This window comes from Doryrhamphus excisus, linkage group LG7, assembly GCF_037039965.1.
Source record: "Doryrhamphus excisus strain RoL-2023G ecotype Guam linkage group LG7, RoL_Dexc_Guam_v1.1, whole genome shotgun sequence".
NCBI classification, from domain to species: Eukaryota; Metazoa; Chordata; class Actinopteri; order Syngnathiformes; family Syngnathidae; genus Doryrhamphus; species Doryrhamphus excisus.
Window position 1 is genome coordinate 10,412,454 of NC_136363.1, and position 20,677 is coordinate 10,433,130.

Genomic DNA, 20,677 nt, shown 5'->3' on the forward strand with positions numbered 1-20,677 from the left:
ACTAGCTTTTTGTCAGCCACAATGAGCCACAGAGGTTTTTAGAAGAGCCATTAAGGTGAAACCAGGGTATCGCTAGCATGCATTAGTCAGGACACTAATGGCCATGGAGTTAGTTTAGTGAAGGTTCCATCTATTATCAGCTAGCTTTAGGCTAATTTACTTGACCTGTTCAGCTCTCTCTCTCTCTCCATCACTCTCACACATACACAATTCCACTTTCTATCAGGCAAAACAACAAGGGCAAAGCCACTGTTCCACATCAAATAGTACTTATTTTTAATAATGTTACATAAGACGCTGTCTCACTTTTCTAAATAATATGAAATCATATCCAGATTAGTTTAGTTTTTCCCCATGTACCTGAATGCCCCAAGAGTGGCTCCCCGTGTCAACTTGAGCCGGCAGAGAGTCGAAGCGGGAGTGAATACGGAAGCGGCACTCTGATTGGTCAATATGAAGGCGAGGTGGGGTAAGACTATAGAAGCATGACTCTGATTGGTCAACCAGTTGCCAATGATGCAGAGAGTCACGAGTGGCGTTTTAGCGGGACAGCGAGGGAGGGCGAATAGAGGGCTAAAAGAGAGAGCAGCAGATGGACTGCAGCTTTCCACACATAAGGATAGACTTCATGTATGAATGTTTGCATGCCAAAGCTAGCTGCTATGTTTGTGAGGAGATTAGACTAGCAACCACCACCATTTCTTTCAGTGGGTGTTGGTGCTTTTAAAGAAGGGGGGATTCACTCTTTGCTCTTCATACATGGGCAGCTTCCAGCAGGCAGGTGCAAGCTCAGCTGCTTGTCAATGTAGGTGATAGGACAGTGCCGGTAAATGCTACACACATACAGTGGCTGCAGTGTGGGAACTTCTAAGGCAGGCATCTTCTATGGTGAAGATGAGTCGGGACCCCGTTCAGGTGATCAGCGGACAGGTCAAAGAGCTCCAAGTGTCTACCAATGGGGATAACGCAGCACCATGGGTGGAGACGCAGGAGTTCAGTCAAGACCATCAGGGCCTCGCCGCCAACCCAAAAACAGTAAGTCCGAGCAACTTGCCTGAGAACATCTGTGTCTATCTGTTTGCAGGGAACACTCAAGATGCTCCTGCCTCATCCACAAAGGTGTTCCTCACCCTATTCTTATTTCAGTTAGGGTGAGGTGTTCATGTACCTGTAAGCACCGTATTTTCTGGACTATAAGTTGCTCAGGAGTATAAGTTGCACAAAGCCAAAAATGCATAATTAAGTAGAAAAAAACATACATAAGTTGCACTGGAGTATAAGTCGCATTTTTTGCGGGTAATTTATTTTACAAACTACTTAACCAAAACATTACATCCTCTTGGAAGGCAAGTTCTAACAATAAAAGAATAGAGAACAGGCTGAATAGGTGTAAAATATGCTAACACAATGCTTATTCAGCTACATAATGAAAAAAACATGAACAGAAAAGGTGTCCAGTGTTTATGTAACATAACAGTTTTTTTATTTATAAGTCGCTCTGGAGTATAAGTCGCAGGAACAGCCAACCTATGAAAAAAAGTGCGACTTATAGTCCGGAAAATACGGTATGTACCATGTGGTTATATCTGATATTTCATTTTTTTTACATTAAGTACTTTATTTGCCTCAGTAATGGCCACCACCACAATAGACGCCAATTATTGCTCAAGTCATTACTTGAATAAACACCACACCTCTAGCAAACATTTCTACAAAAGAAAGTGACAGTGACCTGCTTTTACTGTGTGACTGTAATACAGTACAATATATGCTGTATTAGTTCAACATTATTACATGTAATATTTTATATTTCTATCTGTATTTATTCATGGAAAAATAACACCTGTCCACGTGATATTTTATTATACGTACTTATGAAAAAAAAATGTAAACGATAAAGTGTGTAAAATAATCTCTGAGGGATTAATGGTAATGAAAAAATAAATCTGGTTCAATGCACAACACAATTACATTTCATCACGCATGATTAAATCTTTCTTCCACTTGTGTACTCTGTGTACTTTCAGTCCGCAGTCAAACGGTGCTATGGTATCTGCTGCAATACTAACACACTATCATCGGTGGCCTTTTACCTACCTATAAATATCCTAAAGCTGCCCCCGCATCAGCCCGTCACTTTCTGCTCACCTCTTTATTTGTTCCTGCTGCTAAACCCCGCTGCTTTCCCCTGAGTCTGTTACCTGGAAACCCCTTCAGACTTCCGTCCCTTGTTGTTATGGGGCACAAGGGGTGTCTATCATCCTCACAAATAGATGAGTCATGCTTTTCTGGGTTATCGCTCAGCATGAAGGCGGTGATAGTGGTTACCGGGCCATGTGATCGAGGGATTCCGTGCGATCCAGCTGGCAGAGGGCAGGCCGTTAACGCCGACGGTATCAGATCGCAAGCAAAGACCTCCCCCCGTCCCAAAGTCCTGGCGTACACTGCCCATGACACGTTATTCATAGAGTAAACTGACTCTGATGGATTAGCCGTTTCCAAAAGGTCGCAGAGCAAAACTACAGACTACGATGACGGACCTCCCACAAGGCCCAAGAAGCTGCGCACACCTTCATAGAAGCATACCGCCTGCACATGCATGAACCTTGTTATTAAAAATAATGTATTATTTACTGACAAATGTACTGTAAATACAGAGTTCAATACAAGTAAAAATGTCATTCTGTCAAAAGGTGACAGGCAGACGAGCCCGCAAGGTGGAAGGAGGCGTGTTCTTTGTAAGTATGACACATAAAAACGGCCGAAGGTCTTTCTGTCCGCCCCCCCCCCTCCTTTTCACCTCCTCTCACTGTGTGATGGCGAATGCATGTCCACCGACACGCAACTAATCAAGCACACGAGTCATGTTGAAGTGGACAGTGACTGACAGGATGCTCCACAAAGACACTACGCAACACAATTTCAGATCAACTGATTTAAAAAATTCTGCAGGAACACTTCTCACACACTGGTACTGTATGTTTCAATGTATCCTGTCACAATTAGTGTGTGTGTGTGTGTATTCAGGTAAATATTGTAACCAGAACTTGCTGTGCTTGTCTCCCTGTGGCCTTGTCACCCATGTCTTTCACGTTAAACCATGTCTGTTTTAACTTTAACTAACTTTATAATTTACTTCTGCAAAATGAGTAACACTCTGGTCTCTCTGAGCACCACAGAATTGCATTTCGGACAATTAAATTAAAGTGCGCTATTATTTTCCGCAGTTGGCATTGTTGTTAAACCCTTTAAAAGTTTGTAGGTCAATGTGAATTTCTCACACCGCTCAGTGCACTCTACAAAACACTACTGTAACTTTAGGATGTTTAGACGTATCATCAACAAATTGGATACACACCTTAAGGCAGGGGTCTCAAACACGCGGCCCGCGGGCAAAATGTGGCCCGCAGGATGCTAGTTTGAGGCCCCCACCTTGATATGAAAGTTTAATGTTAGTGCGGCCTGCGCAAGTTTGATATGGATGCTGTATGGTATCATGTACCCAGAAAAAAATATTACGTTTGATTAATGTTCATGTTAAAGGTTAAATAACTGTTAATAGTTATCCTCCACATCCGTGTGGAAGTGGTAAGTTTTTGGCTATTTAAGTTTAAAGGAAATAACTTGAAGGCTACCGTTTAGGTCACTAGCTCTCTAGTTTGCGAGTTAGCATGTGTCTCAAGACCCTGCAGTTGCGCAATATGTTGTAAATAAAAAGTAAGTATAAATGTGACTATAGTCGTGTTTTGTCATGTCTACAGGGCTCTAATAATGCTTTGTTAATTTTAATCTGAAAAAAATAATTTGTCTACCCACCAACTATATGTGGTTTCTTAAGTTTTTATTATTTGCCGTTTTATTATTATTATTATTATATTTATTTATTACTGATTGATTGATTTTCTTTATTCTTGATTTGTTTATTTATTTTTCATCTTATTTTGTGTATAAAAATAAAAATTAAGATATCTGTGAACAGTGGAATGTTTTATCAGAGCTTTTCTTGTAGAAAATCGAAACCAAAGCAAAGTTTATTCATTTTTCTGTTTTTAATAAATGCATTTTTTTTGCGGCCCAGTCTTGCCCAGAACCTAGCTCCAGTGGCCCCCAAGTAAATTGAGTGTGAGACCCCTGCCTTAAGGGGACTGACAAGCACAAGTATGCAAAATCTGAGCAAGATTGGTTGAAAAACATGGCCGCCATTGAGTGGGAGATAGTCCTTGAGCATTTGTTTAATGCAAGGGTGACAAAATTTGGACAACCATGGCCTAATGATTCTAAAACGTTGAGCATATCTGTATAACCTGTCTACTGTACATGTCTTTAACCATAACACAGAGGGGGGGTTATATCATCACCATATATTCTATCAAACTAAAATGTCATTCATATAGTATTCTATGTCCACAACACGTACTAATGCCACTTTGCCTCAGTTGGAACGTCGCCTCCTCCTCTTCTCCCCACCACCAGCGTCAGAGCATTAACACACAAATACCACACATAAGGAGACATGACTGGCGGCTGGTCTCTCTCCATTGGTGGCACCATGTACTGTGAGAAATGTGCTGACTCAACTTGTAGAAGCCTATCACTAAATATTGCATCACCGCACCGAATTGGCCTGTGTTGAATTTGCTATGCGAGAAGCATCCAAATGGTCATTAGCAGCCATCCAGCCAAAGTGGTGTCTTTGTTGCCAAATTATGAATCCCCTTTATTAAGTCATCATTCTCATTTGCATGTTCGCAGCCCAAGCCAGAGAATGCAGTGACTGTCGCAGTTTCAACAAGAGTTCTGTTCCGAACGGAACGGGAGCAGAAAGTGTTCGAGCAGCACGGTGTAGAGGAGTATCTGAGATACCAAATCGAACACGAGAACGAACCCTTCGCCCCTGGCCCCGCTTTCCCCTTCGTCAAGGTAACATATTTTGCATAAACGTGCAAACTAAGACACAGTCAAACTTTGCTTTTGAGAAGTTTTAGGAGCGATCTTGAGAGCTGTCGTGTTGTTGCCGACAGGCTCTGGAGGCAGTAAACGATCGGCTTCGTGACCTGTATCCGCAAAGTGAAGAGCTGTTTGACATTGTCCTAGTGACGTACAACCACGCTCACGTCGGCATCCGCCTCATCAACACTATCAACCATCACAGTAAGTCCAAGAAACAGCATATGTAGAAATAAATATTACCTAGTGTTTGCCAAAATTAATTATTTTCAAGCCTAAAATGACTAAATAATAATAATACATTTTATTTGTATAGCGCTTTTCAAAATACTCAGACACTTTACAGAAAATGGAGTTGAAGATGGAGTAAAAGATATGTTAAAATACAACATTCATTCGTTAATACACAGTTAAAACAAGGCTAAAAGCGGGGTGGGGCACAGCAGTCAGGTATAAAAAGTTAGACATTAAAAACAGATTTAAAGAGATGAGTTTTGAGTTGTTTTTTGGAACTGGGTAGGTCAGGGCAAGCACGGAGTGAATGGGGCAAAGAGTTCCAGAGGATGGGGGCAGCAATGGAAAAGGCTCTGTCACCCCAGGTTCGGAGCTTGGTCTTACAGGGGAGTGCCAGGAGGTTGGAGTCTGAGGAGTGAAGGGGATTGTGTGGATGGAGGAGGTCTGTGAGATATGGGGGGTAAGATCGTGGAGGGCTTTGTAGGTTATGAGAAGAACTTTGAAGTGAATGCGTTAGGGGACGGGAAGACAGTGAAGGTTTTTAAGGACCGGGGGAATGTGTTCACAGGAGCGGGTGGAGGCGAGGAGGCGGGCAGTGGAGTTCTGAATATATTGTAGTTTGTTGAGGGTTTTGGATGGTGTACCATAGGTGTAGGTGTACCGATGGTGTACTGTTGCAGTAGTCGATTCTGGTTGTGATGAATGCTTGGATCAGGGATTCAGCAGCAGAGAATGTAAGTGATGGACGGAGTCGGGTTATGTTCTTAAGATGGAAGAATGCAGTCCGTAAATGAACTAAAATACAACTATAAGGCATTCAAAAAGAGATGGGAAACATCTTACTCTTAGAATATCATTTAAAAAATATTTTTTGCATGATGGGGTGAACTTTAAAAGAAAGTTTTTCATAGAAAAACGACTTTCAGCAAAGCGTTGTAGCATGGGCCAACAAAACATTTAATTGGGACATTTTTCGTCCAAGGCATTTTTGGCAGTTGCCATAATTTGTAAGTTCTTGAAATGTAGGTACTGTATAAGCGGAAATGAGGAATCAGCAGTCCGGTTAAACGGAAGATCTTTCAGCGGCGTCAGGATGCGGATGCAAGCAACAATCAGCTGACTTTAAGCCTCATTCCCACGCAAATCTACGACCCTGCAATGTCATGTTCGTCACTGAGCGTTTCCTGTCCATCTCTTCAAAACATTACCATCGGATCATCTGTGCCTCATGCTGAGTGGAGGTCCAGATCGCGTCCCCATGGGATGCTAAGTTAATCCAAGAGGCCAGAATAACAAAAACACCCAGATGATGTTGGTGTTAGATCTCGCTGGTGGCTCTCTGCGGGAGCGGCCAGGATCACTCAAACACCTCAAGACCTCTGAGGTTCCCAACAGGACTGAAGACAAACACTCGCTCTCTGATGTTATGTTGATGTTGAACAAACTTCCTGCAGTGAGGGCCACTGATGGGTCAACCTGGCTGACATGGTCATTAAATAGTCATTAAGACTGAATTCCATTGCTGTTTGCTGTGTTGCTTTTCACATCGGAAAATTGACAGCATCGCCCATCGTCTGTGTAAACATAGGCTGTTTTTGCCATCTGCTGAGTCAGGCATCAAGTAATCTCACAGTCTGAATGTCAGCAACATGATTAACCCAAAATGTAAAACAAGAAATATGACCGTAAGAAAAAATTCAACATATCAGCAGTATGTGGAGTCCAGTTATGCAACGGACTGAGTAAAGAACTCAAACAATGCATTAAAATGAGCTATGTCAAGAAACAGTACAAGCGGTTGATTACAAAGTACAAGGAACTACTGTGGACATACAATGTGATGTCTAACCACTCGTGCACTTCATACTAACTCATCATCCAACTATGTTTAGTCAACTATTTACCTTTTCATCAGTTGGTAATGGTAATGGTTTAATTTCATTTCAACAACCAGATTACAATTGAGTGCATCTCATAATCAGTTCCCAGTTCCACATGTCCAAAAGGAGTAGGAAGAAGCAAAGCTTATTAAATCCTACCCCTCCATCTGGTACTTTTACAATCAGTAACTGTTACATTTGTTCACTTCCTGCTTTCCATAATACAGTTTAAGGTTTTTTGTTTTTTTTTTTAAGCTTTTTTTTTAATAATGTACCTTGTACCAAAGTATGAGGTGATAAGACCATCCAATGACATAATGGGTACCATAGTAAGTGTCAATATACGTAGTGATATATATAGCACATCATGACTGGTTCAAGACTCTTCATCCTTGTATTTAGCAAACATCAACTGCTTGTATTGTTTCTTGAATTGGCTCATCGTTGTGCATTGTTTGAGGTCCTTACTCAATCCATTCCACAGTTTGATTCCACATACTGAATTGCTATGGCTTTTTAACGTAGTCCTAGCAAGTCCTAGCAAGTGTTTCAAATGTAGTTTTTCCCTGAGATCATATTTCTCCTCTCTTGTAGAGAAGTATTGGATGACATTTTTAGGTAACTGAATGTTTTTAGCCTTAGCATTATTTTAGCTGTTTGAAGATTAACTATATCAGCAAGTTTAAGTATTTGTGATTTTAGAAATAAGGAGTTAGTATGTTCTCTGTAGGCGGCATTATGAATTATCCTTACTGACCTTTTTTGCAGTACATTTAGCGAGTGAAGATTGCTTTTATAGTTATTATCCCAGATTTCCACACAATAAGAAAGATATGGTAGAACCAGAGAGCAATAAAGAGTGTGGAGTGATTTCTGATTGAGAACAAATTTTGCTTTGTTCAATACTGAAATATTTCTGGCCACCTTAATTTGTAATATGAGGTTTCCAGCTCATATTTTCATCTATTGTGATCTATTCTAATCTATCTATTTGTTCCTACATTTGGAATAAAGGAAGTGAACAAATGTGAAACAGAAGAATTATACTATGTGATGTATTCCAATGTAACTTGTATGCATGTGGAAAAAAATGAAACCATTACGATTGGCAAATTTTTCTCAGCAGAATATAGACAGTTTTCAAATTGAGAAATACACGTTCAAGTCCCAAATGGACCGGCAGTGAAGATCCTGCCCATTTCGTGTCATACGGCAAAGTTCGATAAGATGGTATTGATGCAGGAGGAATAGTACAAAGACTTCCGGATGTTTTCCCTCTAAAAGCAAGGGAATGCTTGTAAAAAGTGGAAGTGCTGAGCTGTTGGGAACGGGTGTAGACAAAGCTAAATAAACCAATAGTGAGATCCAACATTCCTCTCTTTGCAGCTATGTATACTAGTACATTGTTTCTACTGCAGCTGTATGTGAATCACTTTTCTGTTTCCATTTTCATCCTGCTGTCACCAGATCTCTTCATAGAGAGATTTTGCATGACGGGTGGAAGTAGTCCCATCGGCTATCTTAAGGCCTGGCACACCAACCTCTACCTGTCGGCTGATGCAGACAAGGTCAGGGAGGCGCTGGCTGAAGGTGAGACACGTTTCAATAAGGAAGTACTAACAATGACTGACAATGTTAAGAGTTCCCAGGGGAACAACTGCTGTGATTTGTGTAATATTAACAAAGCCTGAGGGAAGTGAATTCAATCTCGTCGACATTAGCGACATCAGCATATTGATTATTCACAACGGAGACATCAAATAAAAGGTAAGGGAGAGCCCAGATAAAAGTTGATGCTCTCTCAATCAGCACCGTAAGACAACATATCGACGTTCGCTATGTTTAGACACTCCGGGTAGAATTCAATGCATGACCAAATACCTCCTCAAGGTGACTTCATCATGTGACTCACACATGCTGCTTATAACATACGCACGTCAATGTCCTTGGTGTTCATTAGCTCCGAGGAGATTTGCTAGCGCTTCTTGCAATCTATACTGTGTTTTAGTTTGAACTGCTGTCAGAACAGCTTTAAAAAAACATTTTTCAACAATAGTCTGCTGGAATTTAGACAATTTGTAGAGTGTGTTTAATAAGCCTACTGGGGACACTCTCTGTTGTCTTTGTTCACGCCTGTCTCCGACACAGTATGCATCTCCATGAAGTGCTACCCACTTTTTACATAAACACCAGGGATGCTCTGATCAGGGCTTAATGCGGCAGATTCAGATGATTTTTGTTCTATTTGTGTTTGGTTTTCAAAAACCAGCTCGACAGAAATGGCTTAGATACAGTATAACTGTTCAAGTATCCTTAAAAAGTCACTTTTCTATAAAAGGGGACTTTACTGAGCAGAAATAGTCACATTTAGACATTTCTGACTATGTTTGTTCAGGCATAGCGGCGGCCACCATGTTTATGCCAGATAAACTAACAGAAGTGTCCGAGTCCCAGCTGAGGGTGGCGTTTGATGGTGACGCCGTTCTCTTCTCCGACGAGTCAGAGCGCATCTTCAAGGCCCACGGGCTGGACAAATTCTTCGAACATGAGCGTGAAAATGAGGACACACTACTGGATCATGTATGTGCTTGTGAAGTCCACAAATGGCTGAAGTCCACAGAATCATCCAATCACAATCTATTTTCTTTTCTTGAAGGGTCCACTGAAAGGTTTTCTGGAGGCCCTTGGAAAGCTCCAGAAGAAGTTTTATGCTAAAGGCCAACGCCTGGACTGCCCGATTCGGACCTTCTTAGTCACGGCCCGAAGCGCGGCCAGCTCCGGGATCCGAGCCCTGAAGACCCTTAGGGCCTGGGGTCTGGAGATTGATGAGGCCCTGTTCCTGGCTGGGGCGCCAAAGGGCCCCATGCTGGAGAAGATCAGGCCTCACATCTACTTTGACGACCAGATGTTTCACGTGGAGGGAGCGGCCGAGATGGGCACCGTCGCCGCACACGTGCCTTACGGCATAGCGCAGAAACACAATGCCAGGAACAACGCCGGGGTGGGCAAGTAGACAAGGTTGAGCTTGTACAGACAAATGGGGATATGGACTTTTATTATGAAGACTCTCCAATCATGTTGTAGGAATGTTCCTTACAAGTATCCTCAAGCTAGTTTTTGCTGCTTAGAGATGAAAAAAATGATCCTCACTGTGAATTACACAAGCCAGCAGTACAATGTAGTTATTAGAAAGTCAGTATATATGTATGATGGACATCACAGATGTATTTTTTTTGCTAGCATACTAAATGTATTTCATATTCCTGAAGATCGTTATGTTATTTTGTGAGGGTAAAACAAATACAGCTTTAAGTTAGTGCCTTTGTGTCGATAAATGCACTTTTAGCAGCGCTACACAACTTGTTTTTGCACTGATAACGCTATAAAATAGAAAATTAACTGTCCTATTTTCTTTTCAGAGCCAACAAGCAAAAAGTTACCTCCATGGAGGCTGCTATTTTTCTATCGAGCAATTTATCTGACGGACAAAATTGAAGAACATGCAGACGGTGTCCAGTAATCCCTTGTTTATCACGGTTAATTGGTCCCGGACCCCACTGTGACAAGTGACTTCACACAGTAGTATTCCGTATTAATCACCTGAATATTATTGTAGTTAAAAGAGCACAGAAAAACTCTTTATGGCTTTCTAAAACATTATTAGAGACCTGGAGACATGTAATAACACCCCCAGAGTCACTTTACATCACATTGCGCAGGCTACGAGATCACTGCAGAGACTAAAGACGGCTGCCGCTAACGTAGCAAGCTGCCGAGCTAACTAGTTAGTGCCTCCAATTTAGGAATTCTAAACTTGTGTTTCAAATGGCGTGACAAAGGTCAAAAAAGCAAAAACTCACCACTTCCACACGGAATGAGAGGAATGCAGTGTTAAAGGTAACGTAAGCTTGTCTCATAACATTACTAATGACTAATAATAGGCTGTAGTCAACTGTGAAACAACAATCATTTAGGAATTAATTATTTTTGGAAAAAACGTGCCATAATAAGGGGAGAGATATTCTAACCGCAATACAACGAGGGACAACTGTAGATCTGAGTTCAAAATTATCAAGCTTGCAAGCTCAACTTGATAGGAAGATTAACAGAATTGTATGGCTAAGATAAAAGCCATTAATAAAAGATGCAAGGGTTTTTGTTTTTGGTTTTTTTTTTTTTTAGCAAACAACAGTATTTACAGGAAGTCTAAATAAAGAAGTAAAAGAAAAACAGTTGCATTTGTCACTCAATGCGCAGCACCGGCACCATTCTCCATGGGGTGGCAGCACCATGATGCTAAATGTTCTGTGAGCCTTCTCCAATTTCTATTTGGTTTCTGTTTATATCGTTTTCATTTTGAAAGTATGTTGCATACATTTCAGACTGATAAATGTCTTCTCATTTTATCTCCTTCAAGCAGACACTCCCTCCTTCACAGAATACATCCAGTGATATATGTCCTAATATCCCCTGCAGTTGAAATGGATCCTCCAGCAGAATTTGGGCGATAATAGCCCAAAGCGAACAGCAGCAGCCGACGACCTGGCGCCTCGCTGCTAACAGCCCCACAGGGACCAGAGTCTTCACTTGGGGTGTAAAATAATAGACAAAATAAATGTGCAGTGATGACACAGAGCCACTTGGCTGCACAGACAACCCCGGTAATGTCATACACATGGAGGCTGCCTGCCAAGCTCATGCATCAACAGACAATATCCATCAGCTTGAAGGCATCTGGAAGCATAAGATGACGACTTTGTGCTTCATTATGTCCCAAAGGGTGCCAGGGGACTACAGTGTGATTCCCCTGTAGGACACCCCTGTTCGCATTCGTGAAAGCAAAATGGATCAGCTGCTCGAGCAGCCACAAAAATGAGGAAAAGTCAGTAAATCCAAGAATATTATTGCCAGATTTGACCTATACTCTGATCCAGAGAGGGGCTGGGAGGGAAGGGTTGTACAGATAAGACAGATGGTGCAGGTACAATCACCTCATTCTTCTTACTGCATATGACCTTTTCACACTTATACAGTAAACCTTGGATATATCGGATTCAATTGTTCCCACTGGTTTTGTCCGATATAAGCAAAATATGCGTATACCGAAAAATGTATATTTGTCCTAAATCTGGAGCCAGGAGAAAGACACGATGCAGCCATCCGATATATGCGAGGGAAATTGGAACGGGACTGGAGATTTTGTCCGAAATAGGCGAAATCCGTTATAAAAATTCGATATATGCAATGAATTTTTATTGGAAATGCATTACAGAAAATTTTGTTCTTTTTTTATCTGTCCGTTGTGAGCGAATTTCCGATATATCCGAGTCCGATATATCCGAGGTTTACTGTAGTATGTTCTGCAGCCTAAACACAAAAAGACCCACAGTACAGGAATGCAATTAGTTCATCAGCTCAAAAGTGATTTGTAGGATTATCCCAGATTAATCAGAATGTTTTATCTGCACCAATTTATCTGCAATGATCTAAGAGAAGATGAGCACTTCATTGTGGAATTCAGTAGGTAGGTAATAACCGAATTGGCCATTAGAAAGTCTACCACCAACACACTTTGACTTGTGTTTCCATGGATACTAAATCCACCATGATGAGGTGGGGGTAGGGGGGGTGAAGTAGGAGAAAAGGTGTAGGTACATGTAGTGAGAAATGAAAGTGTCAGGAGAGAGACGAGATATCTTCTGAGGAAGCAGAAAGGGAGAAACGAGCAACGGTATCTTGTTGAAGAATGTTTGTAATTTATAATAGATATTCATAAAAGTCTACAGTACAGTGGTTTCAAAAATAGCTCTCTCTCTCTCTCTCTCTCACACACACACACACACACACACACACACACACACACACACACACACACACACAAAGAGATACAGTACACACATCTCCTGCAGGGAACAAGTCAATAGAAAATGTCACTAAGTAAGCAGCCTCCTTGGAGATTAAGGACAAGGGATTGAAGGCAAGAAGACGATTGAATGGCTCAAAGTAAAGATCTAAAGACAGTTAGGGGAGGCAATTGTGGCCGAGTGACAGGATGACTTTTCAGGCGTCCATCAGATTGAATTTGCCTCATTTGACACAAGTCCAGCAAAGTCTCAAATTCATTTTATCCACACAGCAACGTTATTCTGAAATGGTATTTTTTTGAGGGTGGGAAAATCTTCCGCAGCTGCATTGTTGTTAAAGTCTGGACAAGCAAAACATTACTTTCTGAGAAGATGATGTCACTGCCCCCTCTTATCCACCAACAGCGAGCAGACTGGCATTACTCCCAGTCGACATTCTCTTGGGATTTTTTTTGTCTTATATGCCTAAGTGACTCCCAGAACTAATTCCACTTTGTCGTCAGTCCAGATAAGTCAGACAAGTGGAAGGGGACGGAACTTATGTGCATGCTTTCTTTTTTGGGTTCTGTTGTGGTGTGTGGTTCTGTCTGTGTCTGTTCATGGGCTAGACTCAAAATTAACTACAAATTTGTGAAAATGTATTTTAATACTTTTTTATGCTTTGAAGACTTGGCTTTTTTATAAAATGTGTATCATTAATTAGCATTACAGTTGTCCCTCGCTGTTCGCATGATGTTCCGTGGTCGAGTATGGCTTATTATTATTCCAAATATTCTTGTCACTAGGTGTCAATAATGTTACATTAATGAGACATTACCTTACAGTACATTACATTGCCTTAACACTGCATGGGGTCAGCCATGCCAAGTCCGACATGATAAAGTGAAAAAAAAGGTTCTCCGGCCATTCTGTGTGGAAGTGGTATTTTTTTCCTTTTGTCCCATGTGAAATACTTTATCAACCAATTAGCTCGATAGCTTGCTATATGCTATGAGTGGCAGCCATCGCTTATGTCCGTGCAGTCCTCAAACAGAGACCACAAGAAGGAGCTTATGTTTTTCACCATTTTGTTTTTACTTTTGCTTTGTTTTTTTTCTACAGGTATGTTTAGCTACACTGCATGAACGCCAGAATGCATTTGCACGTCAGCACATCCGCCGCATATATGTTATGTACCTTACAGTACATTACCTTAACACTGCATGGGGTCAGCCATGCCAAGTCTGACATGATAAAGTTTAAAAAAAAAAAGGTTCTCCGGGCATTCTGTGTGGAAGTGGTATTTTTTTCGTTTTGTCCCACGCCTTGTGAAATACTTTGCATCAATTGGAGGCTAACTAATTAGCTCGGTAGCTTGCTATATGCTATGAGCGGCAGCCATTATGTCCCTACAGTCCTCAAACAGAGACCACGTGAAGGAGCTTGTGTTTTTCACCATTTTGTTGGTTACTTTTGCTTTGCTTTTTTCCCACAGGTATATTTAGATACACTGCATGAACGCCAGAATGCATTTGCACGTCAGCACATCCGCCGCATATATGTTATGTACCTTACAGTACATTACATTACCTTAACACTGCATGGGGTCAGGCCATGCCAAGTCTGACATGATAAAGTTTAAAAAAAAAAAGGTTCTCCGGGCATTCTGTGTGGAAGTGGAATTTTTTTCCTTTTGTCCCACGCCTTGTGAAACACTTTACATCAATTGGAGGCTAACTAATTAGCTCAATAGCTTGCTATATGCTATGAGCGGCAGCCATCGCTTATGTCCCTGCAGTTATCGGGTCTTTGTATTACTGCCCCCTACATTACCAGAGTAGAAAGGCATGCCTCTAAAGAGGCTAAGCTTTTAATGTAGTTTTATCTCTGTTGTGTTCACCTTATATAGATTGTGTTAAATAGTGTTAAATACTGTCTTGATACAACTCCTACACATGCTCTCAGTGGACTTCCTTCAAAGCAAAGAGCTCATTTTCCCTCTACTGCCGCTGTACTGGTGCACATCCATATCCAATTAATGCATGCTACTGACTTATGCAACGCTTCTCGACTTGAGTGTTGGCTCTTCGCTCTCTTAAAAACCACCACAGTCACTTCGCAGCACATCCGAGGTATCGTTCACAGTCCTCAAACAGATACCACGTGAAGGAGCTTATGTTTTTCACCATTTTGTTGGTTACTTTTGTTTTGCTTTTCTTCCACAGGTGTGTTTAGCTACCGCATGAACGCCAGACTGCATTTGCACGTCAGCGCATCCGCCGAATATATGTTAATCAGCTGTCTCGCCCTTGCTGTTAAATCAATGACGGCCGCACTCTTGTATCACCACCACGCTGCCGGCAGCCTGGCCCTTCCCCCGGTCCGACAGCGAGAGCTATATTTAGATACAGGAGTCACAATACCGTAGCCAAGTAATCACCCCCATCCTGTGTGAGTGACGAGCTGCTGCTGATGCCACTGTTTGCCACCAACCAAGTTGCTGCCGGAGGTCGGGGTCAGCAGGCGGGGTCAGGCCACATAGTTTCATGTCAGTAATTGCAATCAGATGCACACACCTCATTTCTGGAGCATATTACATTTAAACACGTTAATACAGCAGTTTAATTCTGTACACCAGGGCAACTAAAACATGACAAATAAAGCAAAATCTGTCATTAAAAACATTTTTTTTTTACAAGGTTCTATTTTGAGACGGTTTTATGCTTTTGGAGACCCCACACGCAACGAACATTTCAATTGAATAGACGTGTTAATTGAAGTATTTACAGTATCGTTTGACGAGGCTGTTGTATTGGATCTCAATCAAGAGAGCAAATGAAGAGCCCACTCATAAAATAAATTAGATTGAATCTATTAAGCGTGTTTGCTTTCACTCATGAATAATATGAGAGAATACAGTGCTGCCCTCTGCCCCCACCCTCTCAAACCCATCCAAGATCACCATCTACCCAAACTTGGTCACCATAGCAACAGCCTCTTCCTCTTTTCCCTCATCTCTCCCGCCTTTTGCATCGCCAGCCAGTCTTTTTTAATTAAAGCGTGCGAGATGCCAAAGGCCAGTCAGCCATTCCAGTCGTTTCCACCCTGACTCCCTACTGTCATGTTTGCTTTGACTCATTCAGACGTTCCCCCCCCCCCCATCCGTTCGTCGTCGCCACCGCCGTCACTCCATTGCCATGTCAGCGTCATTAACCCCAACCCCTCTTTTATTTACTAAGACAACAAAAGCAGCCATTTATAAACCCTTTAGGAGAGCACACTTATTACAAAGTGGTACCTGTTACATTAGGATATATATGGAGGATATTATATTGGGATATATATATATATTAGGATGTTTATAAAATGTACATACTGTAAGACAGCTGTGGGGAGTGTAAACAACCTATAGCTCCAGTTACATGCTATTTCAATTAAATATTTGCAGTTTTGTATTAATTTCTACTAGGTGAGCCAATCTGCTCTATATAGCGATATTGTCTAAGGGGCGGGCCTTTCTATTAACCACAGTTAACAACATAAGCAGATTACAATAATCAGGCGTTGGAAACAAACCGCTTTCTAACAACGCCCCCTCCTCCATATCCCTGGAGGGGTGAGATCGAAGGAATTAAGATACCCGGCCGCTCAACTGTCACATCACATTTTCTACACAAATGAATTCCAGCTAATTAACATGTGGGAGAAGGAAAAAAAAAACATTTGACCTCCCACTTAAAAATAAGTTCCACAATCCTTTGGGTTTGCGATGGGCTGTCCCGATTTCCAGCACGTTAACGTGTGCAGGGGCGGTGATAATTACTCAAGTGCAGAGGCTAATTGGGACGATGTATATTAATTCATTAAAATCTTCCCCCTTGTTGGTATCCAATTGGAATCTGGGCCTCACGTGTGGAACACAAGGTGGGGTCCTGGGAGAAATAGACAGGAAGTATTCTCAGGTAACATTCAGCTTTTTTCTACTTTGCCACACTTGAAATAGATTCCACAAAAGTGACTGTTCTCGTTTCTTTGGAAATTGACGTCCACATGGTGACACAGAGGGCCCTCGGGGGCAGGCCGTTGAGGTGTGGTGTCCGTGGGAGGTGGTCACGGCAAAGTGTTTAGTATCGACGTGTGGTATGGATGGACATCCTGTGGATTTGTCCTGTGGCGGTGTAGCCATTTTAACAGCGACATCGTTGCTATGTTAGCTTATTGACTGAAGAAAAACAAAAATAATGCCATTTACAGGCTGACTAAACTGTATTCTAAACTTAAGTAAGGGTTTAAAACAGAATGGTGAAGAAGGACAAAGAAACAAAAAACTTACCACTTCCACACAAAATGGGACCTTGTTTTCATGTCCTGTTAGACATGCCATGGCTGAATCCATGCAGTTTCATTTTTGGAAAAAAAAAAAAAACATAATATGTTATAATAATATATTAATATATATATATATACAGTGAAGAAAATAAGTATTTGAACACCCTGCTGTTTTGCTATTTCTCCCACTTAGAAATCATGGAGGGGTCTGAAATTTTCATCGTAGGTGCATGTCCACTGTGAGAGAGATAAACTAAAAAGAAAAATCCAGAAATCACAATGCATGATTTTTTAACAATTTATTTGTGTGATACAGCTGCAAATAAGTATTTGAACACCTGTGTATCATCTAGAATTCTGACCCTGAAAGACCTGTTAGTCTGCCCATTAGAAGTCCACCTGCACTCCATGTATCATCCTGAATCAGATGCACCTGTTTGAGGTCGTTAGCTGCATAAAGACACCTGTCCACCCCATACAATCAGTAAGACTTTAACTTGTAACATGGCGAAGACCAAAGAGCTGTCCAAAGACACCAGAGACAAAATTGTACACCTCCACAAGGCTGGAAAGGGCTACGGAGCAATTACCAAGCAGCTTGGTGAAAAAAGGTCCACTGTTGGAGCTATCATTAGAAAATGGAAGAAGCTAAACATGACGGTCAATCTCAATCGGAGTGGAGCCCCATGCAAGATATCACCTCGTGGGGTCTCAATGATTCTAAGAAAGGTGAGGAATCAGCCCAGAACTACACGACAGGACTTGGTCAATGACCTGAAAAGAGCTGGGACCACCGTTTCCAAGGTTACTGTAGGTAATACAGTAAGACGTCATGATGTGAAATCATGCATGGCACGAAAGGTTCCCCTGCTTAAACCAGCACATGTCAAGGCCCGTCTTAAGTTTGCATATGACCATTTGGATGATACAGAGGAGTCATGGGAGAAAGTTTTATGGTCAGATGAGACCAAAATAGAACTTTTTGGTCATAATTCCAATAAGCGTGTTTGGAGGAAGAAGAATGAAGAGTACAATCCGAAGAACACCATCCCTACTGTGAAGCATGGGGGTGGTAGCATCATGCTTTGGGGGTGTTTTTCTGCACATGGGACAGGACGAGTGCACTGCATTAAAGAGAGGATGACTGGGGCCGTGTATTGTGAGATTTTGGGGAACAACCTCCTTCCCTCTGTCAGAGCATTGAAGATGGGTCGTGGCTGGGTCTTCCAACACGACAACGACCCGAAGCACACAGCCAGGAAAACCAAGGAGTGGCTCCGTAAGAAGCATATCAAGGTTCTAGCATGGCCCAGCCAGTCTCCAGACCTGAACCCAATCGAAAATCTTTGGAGGGAGCTCAAACTCCGTGTTTCTCAGCGACAGCCCAGAAACCTGACTGATCTAGAGAAGATCTGTGTGGAGGAGTGGGCCAAGATCCCTCCTGCAGTGTGTGCAAACCTGGTGAAAAACTACAGGAAACGTTTGACCTCTGTAATAGCAAACAAAGGCTACTGTACCAAATATTAACATTCATTTTCTCAGGTGTTCAAATACTTATTAGCAGCTGTATCACACAAATAAATTGTTAAAAAATCATGCATTGTGATTTCTGGATTTTTCTTTTTAGTTTATCTCTCTCACAGTGGACATGCACCTACGATGAAAATTTCAGACCCCTCCATGATTTCTAAGTGGGAGAAATAGCAAAATAGCAGGGTGTTCAAATACTTATTTTCTTCACTGTATATATATATATATATATATATATATATATATATATTTCTTCACTGTATATATATATATATTATATATTTCTTCACTGTATATATATATATATATATATATATATATATATATATATATATATATATATATATATATATATATACAGTGAAGAAAATAAGTATTTGAACACCCTGCTATTTTGCTATTTCTCCCACTTAGAAATCATGGAGGGGTCTGAAATTTTCATCGTAGGTGCATGTCCACTGTGAGAGAGATAAACTAAAAAGAAAAATCCAGAAATCACAATGCATGATTTTTTAACAATTTATTTGTGTGATACAGCTGCTAATAAGTATTTGAACACCTGAGAAAATGAATGTTAATATTTGGTACAGTAGCCTTTGTTTGCTATTACAGAGGTCAAACGTTTCCTGTAGTTTTTCACCAGGTTTGCACACACTGCAGGAGGGATCTTGGCCCACTCCTCCACACAGATCTTCTCTAGATCAGTCAGGTTTCTGGGCTGTCGCTGAGAAACACGGAGTTTGAGCTCCCTCCAAAGATTTTCGATTGGGTTCAGGTCTGGAGACTGGCTGGGCCATGCTAGAACCTTGATATGCTTCTTACGGAGCCACTCCTTGGTTTTCCTGGCTGTGTGCTTCGGGTCGTTGTCGTGTTGGAAGACCCAGCCACGACCCATCTTCAATGCTCTGACAGAGGGAAGGAGGTTGTTCCCCAAAATCTCACAATACACGGCCCCAGTCATCCTCTCTTTAATGCAGTGCACTCGTCCTGTCCCATGTGCAGAAAAACACCCCCAAAGCATGATGCTACCACCCCCATGCTTCACAGTAGGGATGGTGTTCTTCGGATTGTACTCTTCATTCTTCTTCCTCCAAACACGCTTATTGGAATTATGACCAAAAAGTTCTATTTTGGTCTCATCTGACCATAAAACTTTCTCCCATGACTCCTCTGTATCATCCAAATGGTCATATGCAAACTTAAGACGGGCCTTGACATGTGCTGGTTTAAGCAGGGGAACCTTTCGTGCCATGCATGATTTCACATCATGACGTCTTAGTGTATTACCTACAGTAACCTTGGAAACGGTGGTCCCAGCTCTTTTCAGGTCATTGACCAAGTCCTGTCGTGTAGTTCTGGGCTGATTCCTCACCTTTCTTAGAATCATTGAGACCCCACGAGGTGATATCTTGCATGGGGCTCCACTCCGATTGAGATTGACCGTCATGTTTAGCTTCTTCCATTTTCTAATGATAGCTCCAACAGTGGACCTTTTTTCACCAAGCTGCTTGGTAATTGCTCCGTAGCCCTTTCCAGCCTTGTGGAGGTGTACAATTTTGTCTCTGGTGTCTTTGGACAGCTCTTTGGTCTTCGCCATGTTACAAGTTAAAGTCTTACTGATTGTATGGGGTGGACAGGTGTCTTTATGCAGCTAACGACCTCAAACAGGTGCATCTGATTCAGGATGATACATGGAGTGCAGGTGGACTTCTAATGGGCAGACTAACAGGTCTTTCAGGGTCAGAATTCTAGATGATACACAGGTGTTCAAATACTTATTTGCAGCTGTATCACACAAATAAATTGTTAAAAAATCATGCATTGTGATTTCTGGATTTTTCTTTTTAGTTTATCTCTCTCACAGTGGACATGCACCTACGATGAAAATTTCAGACCCCTCCATGATTTCTAAGT

The 20,677-nt window shown here is 41.6% G+C and overlaps 1 protein-coding gene across 2 annotated transcripts; it reads left to right on the top strand.

Annotated features, from left to right (window-relative positions):
• Nucleotides 1-581: 581 nt before the first annotated feature.
• On the top strand, nt 582-11,304 carry nt5c1aa (5'-nucleotidase, cytosolic IAa). 2 transcript variants are annotated; one of them, XM_078792079.1, is made up of 7 exons: nt 582-1,035; nt 2,694-2,738; nt 4,753-4,920; nt 5,022-5,151; nt 8,529-8,651; nt 9,457-9,641; nt 9,718-11,304. In XM_078792079.1, the coding sequence occupies exons 1-7, from the start codon at nt 886-888 to the stop codon at nt 10,072-10,074; spliced, it is 1,158 nt and encodes a 385-aa protein (XP_078648205.1). In that variant the 5' UTR covers nt 582-885; the 3' UTR covers nt 10,075-11,304. The 2 variants fall into 2 exon arrangements, with proteins under 2 accessions (XP_078648205.1, XP_078648206.1); XM_078792080.1 differs by lacking the exon at nt 2,694-2,738.
• Nucleotides 11,305-20,677: the final 9,373 nt, after the last annotated feature.

Coding starts and splice junctions, on each gene's coding strand:
- nt5c1aa (XM_078792079.1), top strand. CDS start 886: ATGGTGAAGATGAGTCGGGACCCCGTTCAGGTGATCAGCGGACAGGTC. Junction 4,921..5,021: donor CCGCTTTCCCCTTCGTCAAG/GTAACATATTTT, acceptor TGTTGCCGACAG/GCTCTGGAGGCAGTAAACGA. Junction 5,152..8,528: donor CAACACTATCAACCATCACA/GTAAGTCCAAGA, acceptor TGCTGTCACCAG/ATCTCTTCATAGAGAGATTT.